Source organism: Propithecus coquereli, unplaced genomic scaffold, assembly GCF_000956105.1.
Source record: "Propithecus coquereli isolate 6110/MARCELLA unplaced genomic scaffold, Pcoq_1.0 Scaffold202, whole genome shotgun sequence".
Classification (NCBI taxonomy): domain Eukaryota; kingdom Metazoa; phylum Chordata; class Mammalia; order Primates; family Indriidae; genus Propithecus; species Propithecus coquereli.
This window is the reverse complement of record NW_012145190.1, coordinates 2,578,906-2,588,486: the sequence shown is the minus strand read 5'-3', so window position 1 is coordinate 2,588,486 and position 9,581 is coordinate 2,578,906. Positions and strand designations below refer to the sequence as shown.

General features: G+C 55.2%; 1 protein-coding gene across 1 annotated transcript in view; it reads left to right on the top strand.

Moving 5' to 3' along the window:
* Positions 1–2,640: 2,640 nt before the first annotated feature.
* Positions 2,641–9,581, top strand: part of SMTNL1 (smoothelin-like 1) — a 14,202-nt gene continuing 7,261 nt past the window's right edge. The window contains exons 1-6 of the mRNA XM_012643884.1: positions 2,641–3,324; positions 3,580–3,712; positions 3,826–3,877; positions 4,939–5,091; positions 5,287–5,401; positions 5,568–5,719. Of these exons, the coding sequence (XP_012499338.1) occupies positions 2,641–3,324; positions 3,580–3,712; positions 3,826–3,877; positions 4,939–5,091; positions 5,287–5,401; positions 5,568–5,719 (1,289 nt within the window). The remainder of the gene's footprint in view (positions 3,325–3,579; positions 3,713–3,825; positions 3,878–4,938; positions 5,092–5,286; positions 5,402–5,567; positions 5,720–9,581) is intronic.

Here is a 9,581-nt window from a genome sequence, read left to right as displayed (position 1 = left end):
AGGGACCTCAACTCCCTGAGCCTCAATGACACCTATGCCAAAGGGTCAGCACAAGGAATGACCAAGACCAAGCAGGCACTGCAGGGTACACTGTAAACGCTGTAGAATTGTGAAGGCTGGGGACGGGTAGCAGCGCCCTGGTTTCTCAGCTTTCTGAGCCGCCTCACTCCTTGTTTATTTGTAACAAGCCTGGAGGGTGGAGTGTGCGTGTGTGTGTGTGTGTCTGTGTGTCTGTGTGTCTGTGTAGGCACCTGCCCTTGCCCTCTACTACCCTAAATGTGTGGTGTGTAGATGGAAGGAAAGATGGTTGGAGCACTGAGCTATGCCTTAGCCAAATACAGCCACATTTTGAGGTATAAATCTAGCATCTCACTGACATTCAGTTCTCTCTGCCTTGTCTCACCAATACATGCACTCAAGCCTGGGTCAGGGCCTTAGCCTGGCATAGGGCTGTCCCCAAGTGTCCCCATGGCACAAGCTGAAGAGTACTGAGAGCTGCCTCTGTGCCAGGCATGCCTCCAGATACTTCCTATGGATGGGCTTCCTTAACCCTCCATTGTCCCTATGGGGTGGGACCTATTTTTACCTGCAGAAATCAGAACACAGAGACGTAGGTAGCTTGCTCAAGGTTACACAATTGGTAAACAGTGGGAGCTGGGATCCCATCGCAGGAAGACCCCAGAATCCATAGTCTTCACCGCTATTCCACGCCAACTTCCAAATAAGAGCGGAGTGCAGGAAGGGAAGGAGTTGTGCGGATCATTTAGCCTGCATTTGCCATGCTCTCTTCTGCTGAACCCGGTATTTCTGTAGAGGGCAGCAGATGCTTCTCAGGAAAAACAAAGCAAAAAGAAAAGAAAACAAAGGGAGAAAAAAAAATCCATGGTCAAATAGATTTGGGGAAAAGTGAGTTAAACGAAGTTCAAGCAAAGTTGAGGTTTCTTTACCGGTTGGTATCTGAAATCTACCTAAGTGCTAATGACGTCATATGTCTGTAAGAGGCTAAAGTGTAGGCTGTTTTTGGAACAACTTTGACCAGAGAATATACCTTCCTCCTACCCCTACAAGAACCCCTATTCATGTCATGGGAGACCCCAGTTTTCCATAGAACACAGTGTGGAAGCCTGGCCTAGATGAACCCTGTCATTGTCAGTGGCAACTGAGGCCCAGAGAGGGAAAGGGACTTGTTCAGATCCCAGAGTGGGAGTAGAAGCTGGAGGGGCAAGGCCAGCTCCATGACTCCCGCTGTCTGCTGATGTGCATCCATCCACCCCTCAGACTCATTTCCCCGCTTACTTTCCTACATCACTGGAGCCGCTGGACCACGAAGGGGCTCTGGCAGGAGGCATAGAGTTGGAGGACACTGTGAGCATCTTTACAAATCCCAGTCTGCTTCTTAGGCAACGGTGGGGACACTAAATCCAGGGGTGCTGGGACTCTGGTCTGGGGGCAGTAGACCTGAGTGGGTGGCAGGAACAGAGCCCTGTCCCTTGTCTGCCTATCTTCCTCCTCCCATCCTCTGTCCCAATTACCCAGGTGCCCTGGGTACTATCACCAAGAAAGATGGTGCTGCAAAGGGCAGGAGGTATTTTTAGCCAGTGACAGGAGTGTCCACTTTTCTTACTATCTGAGTCATACCCCATGAGCCCTATTTGGGGATTGTTTTCTTTGTAACTAGACCCCCAAGAAGAGCAGGAGGATAAAGGAGCTGGCTCCGTCCCCACCCACCTGTTTTTGTAGATCCTACAGTATATACGGTACTTAAATAGGAAACTCCAAGTTAAGGTGTCATAATCTCCCCCACGACCCCCAGGGGCGCTGGGAGGATCAGATTGCCCTGCAGAGAGAGTCAAGGGAGAGTTATGGTTGTATTCTTCACCGAAGGACACTCTTCCTTGTCCAGCGCCACCTTTTCTGAGAAGCACAGGCTGGCAGAGGTGGCAGAGCTGGCAGAGCTGGCAGCGATCCAGAGAACAACTGGCCCTGGGGTTGCCAAATTTCAGGCATTTTTACACCACCTCTGATTTAGTTACATCTGTACCACCTGTACTCTACTTTCCTGAAAGCCTTCCTTTGAATTAACTTATTTTTAAATTCGATAAATGTATTTTTAGAAGACACTATATCATTGTTGGAAATGGAAACTTGATATCACTTGCCAGAAATAGAAAGTAACTGTAAGTATAAATAGGATGGAAACAAACAGTGTCATTGAATTCTAGGTAGACAGTCCTGCCTGCTGTAGGTGGAGAGGAGCAATTGTTCCGCAGGTGCTCAGGATGCTAGTATCGAATTGTGACTGCCTCATTGGCTTAATCCAAAAGAGGCAAAATCATGGAAAAGGCATTCCGTGATTCAGTGTTCTTTAAAGCCAAGGCCAGAACATACAGAGGGACGTTAGGTGAACATCATCCAACATCAAGTCAACACAGCCCAACCACCCCACCTTTAGGGAAGCTGTTTTCTACCCTTCATTCTACCACAGGGGAAGTGGACACTTGGGTCTCACGTCCATGTAGTGGGGGAACCAGGACTGGATCACTGACCTCCTGACTGCCTTGCCCGAGCTCTCGGAGGGGGGGTCCTCACCACATGCTGGGCTGGGGCCTGACCAGGCCTGCTTGTCTTCTCCTTCTAGGGATGGAGCAGAAGGAAGAGAAGAACTCTGAGGATGGGACCCCTGTCTCCCCCACCACAGAGAACCCTGGGACGCCAGGAGCTGGAGCCCCTGCAGAGGAGACCAAGGGCACGGCTGGGAAGACCATCAACGAGGAGCCTCCAGACGGGGCAGGAAAGCAGGAAAAAGCCCCAGCCGAGGACGGCATTTCAGCAGAAGCAAATGGGTTAGATGAGGTCAAGGTGGAAGCCCAAAGGGAGGCTGGTGGGAGAGAGGATGCCAAGGCTGAACTTACAAGCGAGGATGCTGCAAAGGAAGAGCCCACAGTGGCTTCTCAGGAGATGACAGACAAAAAAGAGGAGACCAAATCCGAACCCAAGGAGGCTGAGGAAAAAGAGGAGAGCACACTGGCCTCGGAGAAGCAGAAGGCTGATGGGAAGGAGGCCAAGCCTGAATCTGGGGAGAATGCCGGTGTCGGTGACGAAGACAAGCCTGAACCCAAGGAGGCTGGCGGGGAGGAGGCGGCCAAGGAGGCCTCTCAGGAGGACAACCGCAAGACAGAGGAGCCCACGGCCGAACCCCAGGAGAAAGCTGCCGACAAAGAGGCCACGACTGAATCTCTGAAGGCCGCTGTGAACAACGAGGCCAAGGCCGAACCTCAGGAGGCGGGTGGGGAAGAGGAGGACGGAAGTGATGCCAAGGAGGGCGTGGTGAGTGGGGCAGCAGAAAGGAAAGAGGACCCCCCCCAAGAGCTCTAGGGTCTCCTGCTCCCCGGGAAGCAAGCCCTCCCTGCTTTATTCCCTTGGGAAAGTCCAGTCTTCCTCCTGCAGAGATCAAGAGTCCGGTGTGGGGGAGGTGCAGCACTGTGGCCCCAGGCTGCCTTCCAGATCTTTCTGAGGTCCTCACAAAGCCAGGGCAGGCGCTTGTGTGACTGTGGCCCACACAGACCTCGTTCATTCCAGGAGCCAGGGAGTCCCAGCGAAGAGCAGGAGCAGGACGTGGACAAAGAGCCAGAGGGAGGGGCAGGGGGGACTCCCAGCTCCCCCGAGGAGTGGCCTGAGAGCCCCACGGAGGAGGGCCACAGCCTCAGCCCAGGTGAGTGACAGCCTGGAGCCCACAGGATGCTGCAGGGGCTACCCTGCGGGAGGGGGCTCAAGGAGCACATCACGGACAGCCCCACTCCCCACCCTCCTGTTCCTCTCCTCCAGATGGGCTGGGTCCAGGCTCCACAGCTTCTGGAGAGACCAGTCCTTCAGCCAGGTAACGTCAAACTCGGGGGCTCCAGCCCCGCCTCCCCTACCTCCCGCTCCCTTCAAAGTCTACCACACATCAGCCGGGGCCTCCCCCACCACCTGATTTCAAGGTATTCCAGGATTCCTGGCATTCAGCCTCCTGTCCCAGGTCAGAGCCAGGAAACCAAAGGAGCCATAGGCAGAAGGGAGCGTGGAGGACACCTGGTCCCCCTCCCATGCCGTGGCTGAAGTCTCCTCTTCAGCACCCCTGGCCCTTCCTGGGAGCTCCTTATCTTGCAGCTCGCCATGTTTCCATGGTGCCAGCGTCATCCATAAGAGCATGATCAGAAAGCCTGAGTTTGGACAATGGCTCTGCCACTTACTGGCTGTGTGACCTTGGCCATGTCACCTAACCTCTTCTTATCTGTGAAGTGGGCATAACAATCGTTTCTACCTCCTAGGATTATTGCGAGGCTTAAGTGATGTAATGAGTGCAGAGCACTCTAGCATGGTGCCCGGGGGCGCCCGGTGGGTGCTGGTTAAACTGATAGCCTTATCCTTGCCATCGCACAGCTTCAGGCATTGGAAGAATCTTCCTTTATATTGAGCTGAAATCCACCTCCTCGTCCCTTTCTTAGGGAAAGATAACCGGTGAATATTCACTGAGCATCCACACAGCTGTGTGGCAGGCCCAGCTGGGTGCTTTACACTCACTTTCTTACCAGACCTTAGAACCACCTTCTCAGGTGGGTATTCTTGTCCCCATTTTACAGATAAGGAAGCTGAGGCTCAGAGAAGTGATGTAACAGTCCCAAGATCACACAGCAAATAAGAGGCAAAGCCAGGATCCAGATTCAGGTCAGATCCCAGACATATCCTAGCCCTGCCCGCACGTCCTCACCAGACCACATGCTCCCCAAAGTTAGACTGGGCCCCATTGTCCCTCTTCCACCCCCTCCCCATGCTGGGCACAGAGTAAACGTATGCCGACTGCAGGCGCCACAGCTGCAGTGATCCCCCAGGCCCACCCCCACGTCCTATGGTGCTGGTCCCAGCCCCTCTCACACTTCTCTGGACCTCTCCACATAGTGAATCTTCACCCAGTGACGTGCCCCAGAGCCCCCCGGAGCCCCCTCCCGCGGAGAAGAAGGAGAAGCCACCAGAGCGCAGGGTGTCAGCCCCTGCCCGGCCCCGGGGGCCCCGTGCACAGAACCGCAAAGCCATCGTGGACAAGTTTGGCGGGTAGGTGGCAGGCGAGGAGCGGGGCTGGGCTCTCCCTAGGAACCATGGGTCGGCGGGAGGGTGGCCTGAGGGGCAGTGGGGACAGCCCAGGCCAAGGCAGGAGGACTGACATCTGGGGGCTGGGGCTCCACCCAGTGGGGCCCTTCATGGCCTCCTGCCCGTCTGGCCCAGCCCTGTAACCCTCTCCCCTCACAGGGCAGCCTCGGGCCCCACTGCCCTGTTCCGGAACACTAAGGCAGCCGGGGCAGCCATTGGCGGTGTCAAGAACATGCTCTTGGAGTGGTGCCGGGCCATGACAAGAAACTACGAGGTGGGCATGGGACAGGGACACGTGGGTGGGGCAGAGATCCAGGGTGGCCGCACTGGGGAGGGTCTGAGTGGTGCCAACCCCAATGGGTGAGAGGGTGGGAACGGGGCCGAGCCCAGGCCCCTGGCTGAGGCTCACCGAGGCCTGCTCTGTGCCCCGCCTGCCGCAGCACGTGGACATCCAGAACTTCTCCTCCAGCTGGAGCAGCGGCATGGCCTTCTGCGCCCTCATCCACAAGTTCTTCCCGGACGCCTTCGACTATGCTGAGCTGGACCCCACGAAGCGTCGGCACAACTTCACCCTGGCCTTCGCCACAGCAGAGTAAGCTGCAGCCATGGGCTGGCAGAGCCAGATGGGAGCTGGGGGCCCCCTAGGATGAGGGCGGGATTCACAGGGGGCGGAGAGTGGGGTAGTCACATGGATGCTGGCACCACACATTCATGTGTCCAACAGATATTTTTTGAGCAACCAGGCACTGTTTCACCCCTTAGGGATACAGCAGTGGGCAAAACAGACAAAATCCCCTGCTCACCCATGGCTCACGTTCTAAAGGGGGAGACTGATCATAAACACACACAGATGTGACATGTAATGCCAGGTGGTGATAGGACCACAAGGAAAGTGCAGGCAGGGTAAGGGACAGAGGAGAGACAGGCCTGCCGTGTTAGATAGGGGGGCTGCAGAGATCTGGGCTCAGACTCTGACTCTGCCATTTGTCAGCTGTGTGACCTTTGACGGGCTCCTTTACCTCTGTGAGCCTCCATATTCTGATCTCAAAAATGAGCATGATGTTTCCTCTTTTGCTGGGTTATTGTGAGAATCAAGTACAAGAATTAAGTTCCTATATCTAGGAACTGGCCCACGGTAAGCACTTCAAAAAATCTTAGCTGCTGTTACTATATTAAAATGAATGCTCCCGTGGTTGAAATGATAGATATTATTCACTTTGCAGCCTGGAGTGGGGTCAGGGGTGGTGGTAGCTGGAGAAAGGGCGGTATACTATTATAGAAAGGCAGGAGGGGTGTGAGGAAGAGTGTGGGTTCCTCATTTCCTCCCAGACCTCTAGCCCAAGCAGAAACCTGAGAGGCAAAGATGTGGCTGCCTGGGAGGCAGCCGAGGAGGAGGTGCTTCCACTGCCAAAGCGCCAAAGCCAGCCTCAGCCAGAGGCGGCCATCTCTACCAAGGCTCCCTGCGGGGCATGTTCTCTGATGGCCTGAGGAGCTCAGCCTGGTAGCACGCTTTCTCTCCAGTAGCGAGAGGGACCCAGAGAGGCTTCTGAGCTGCCTGGTAGGCAGGGCCCTACAGAGGCTGTGGCCAATGAGAGCGACTCTGAGGCCCTGGGAGGGACAGCTGAGCGCAGTTCCATAGCCCTGGGACAGGGAAGCAATCCGTGGGGATGTTAGGGCACCCTGGTCTGGCAGGCCCAGCCCTCCAGTCCAGTCCTGGCCTGGCCAGCGACCTGCACCGAAGCCTGCACGTCCACATTGGCAAAATGAGAGATGAGCATTGATCCAAGCTTTTCACGTTTTTTCCAGCAGATTTCCTCAAACAAAACACGAAGTAAATGTGCAACATATGAAACAGATTAAAGGGAGACCTTTTTAGATTGGGAGGAGCTTTAGCGCCCAAGCCCCCCTTCCCAGGATGGCCCCGAGGTGTGTCCACAGGTCCTAGGACGCCGAGGATGCCATGAACCACCAGGCTCACTGCCTCAGAGGGTCCCTTCCAGTTTCACATTAGCCTCCCAAGGGATGCGGTGGGTGCCCTGCGGGGGGACCAGGGCTCAGGAGCTCCCTGTTCTGCTGTGGGCTCGGGAGCACCTGTAATGGTGGCAAACCCACCACTCCAGTGACTGGGCGCTGGGTGTTCTGCTAAGAGCTTTTCTCAAATCACCTCATTCGATTCTCACAACAGTCCCATAGTGTGGACACAAGCAGATTGCGTTATTTTCCAGGTTCACAGAGGAGGGCTGTGGCAGGACTGGGGTTTCGAGGTGAAATTCCTAGTCTAGACGTAAAGCTCTAAGTAAACACAGGAAGGACATGCAGCTCTGCCCCGACCATGTGTCCCTGGCCTGTAGGGCACTGGCCACTGTCCTGCTCTGTGGCTGCCTGGCCTCTGGTTCCGAGCTAGGCAGAGGCACTGGAAGGTAGGAGGAAGACAGGCTGACAGGAGGCAGCGACAAGGGAAGGAGGTAGTGGGGATGGAGATGGAGATGGGGCTGGGGATGGAGGCGGATAATAGAAGTGAGGTGCTTGGGTTCGAATCCCGTGTCCTTCCTAGCACCGTGACCCTCAGCAGCTGAATTAACCTCTCTGGAAGCCTCATATCACAGGGGTTTGGTGTGAAGATTAAGTGTGAAAAGTAAAGGGTGTCTGCTGCAGCAGACGCTCCACTACCCCGTTCTAGAACTCTCCTCTGATTCCCACAGAGTCCTGGGATGAAGGGAGGGAGTGGCCAATGCCAGAGCCCCCAGTAGGCTCTTTGGTGATGCTCTGGGGAGCCCTCCTCCACTCCCCAGACTCAATGGCATGAAGGCTTTGCCTCTCCCATGGCGGGGACAGCACGCTGACCTGTGGGCTGAGATCACTGCCGTGGCTGCAGGGAGTTTGCCCCATTCTCCCAAATCCTTAGTCTGTGCCTGGCTCCCAGGCCGGCCCAGCTTGGGTTTCCACCCAGCCATCTCAGCCCCAACAGAGGATTTCCGCTGGGGCCCTTGTTTCTCCCACTCATGCACCATGACCAGCTTTGGCGGGCTGGGACTGCTGAGACCTGGCTTGAGTACAAGGACACTAGGGGTGTCAGGCAGGCCTGGGACTGAGCCCCGGCTATGTCACTCACTTTGACCTTGGGCAAACCACCAAGACCCTCCGAGTCTCCAGTTCCTCTTCTGTTGGCCGAGGATGGAAGGGAGGAGTAGAGGAGACCGTCTAAGGGGAAGCCTCTGATGAAGCACCTGGCATGTGGCAGTGAGGCCCAACAGTGATCAGCTCAGATTATCGGCCTCGGCAAAGCCAAGAGTGGCACACAGCCCCAGAGGGCAGCTGCGAAGCTGAAGATGAGAAGTTGCTGCTAAATGCCATGCAACTCCTCAAACACACCAAGCACTCCTGCCCTGGGGCCTTTGCACACGCTGCTTCCTCTTCCTGGACTCCTTTCCCCTAGATATGCACATGATTGACTTTCTCTAAGAGGCCTTCCCTGAGTACCCTATTAAAAAATTCCAGGCCGGGCGCAGTGGCTCACGCCTGTAATCCCAGCTCTCTGGGAGGCCGAGGCGGGCGGATTGTTTGAGCTTAGGAGTTCGAAACCAGCCTGAGCAAGAGCGAGACCCCGTCTCCACTAAAAATACAAAGAAATTAATTGGACAACTAAAAATATATAGAAAAAACTAGCCGGGCATGGTGGCGCATGCCTGTAGTCCCAGCTACTCGGGAGGCTGAGGCAGGAGGATCGCTTGAGCCCAGGAGTTTGAGGTTGCTGTGAGCTAAGATGATGCCATGGCACTCTAGCCCAGGCAACAAAGTGAGACTCTGTCTCAAAAAAAAAAAAAAAAAAATTCCAGATCCCTCCTCCAACACAGGCACATACCCTGTCTCCCTCCCCTGCCTTCGTTTCTCCTTAGCACCTCTCACCATCTGATGCACCGTCTACTTTTTGCGTTGATTACTGTCTTGTCTCAGTGCCATGGGAGTGGGGAAGTTTTGGTTGCGTTCACTGCTGAATTCCCAGAGCCTAGAAAGGTACCTGGCACATAGCAGCTCTCAGTAAACACACAGAGACGGAATGAATGACACTTTTGGAGCTGCAGCTGCAAACCAGCACTCTGGCTAGGATTCGGTTTCTGTCCTTTAAATTCTTCCTGAGGGGCCTGGCCTAACAGGAGCTCCCTGGTCCCAGAGGACAGATACATGTGCATGTCAAAGGGGCGCCAGAGGGTCCTGCTCCTGTGTGAGGACACACGATGTAGTGAAAACATGGGCTATGGAATCAGACCCAGCTGGGTTTGGGTCTTAGCTCTGCTGGGGCCTCAGTTATCAGTTATCTCATCTGTACAACAAGATGGTCGGCTCAGACGATCTCCCAGCCCCAACACACGAGTCTGTGGGCTTCATCCTTGCTGGGCTGCCCCCACCCATGCCCTTGGTTCCCATAGCCTTCACCTTTGACCCTCTGCTCCCCA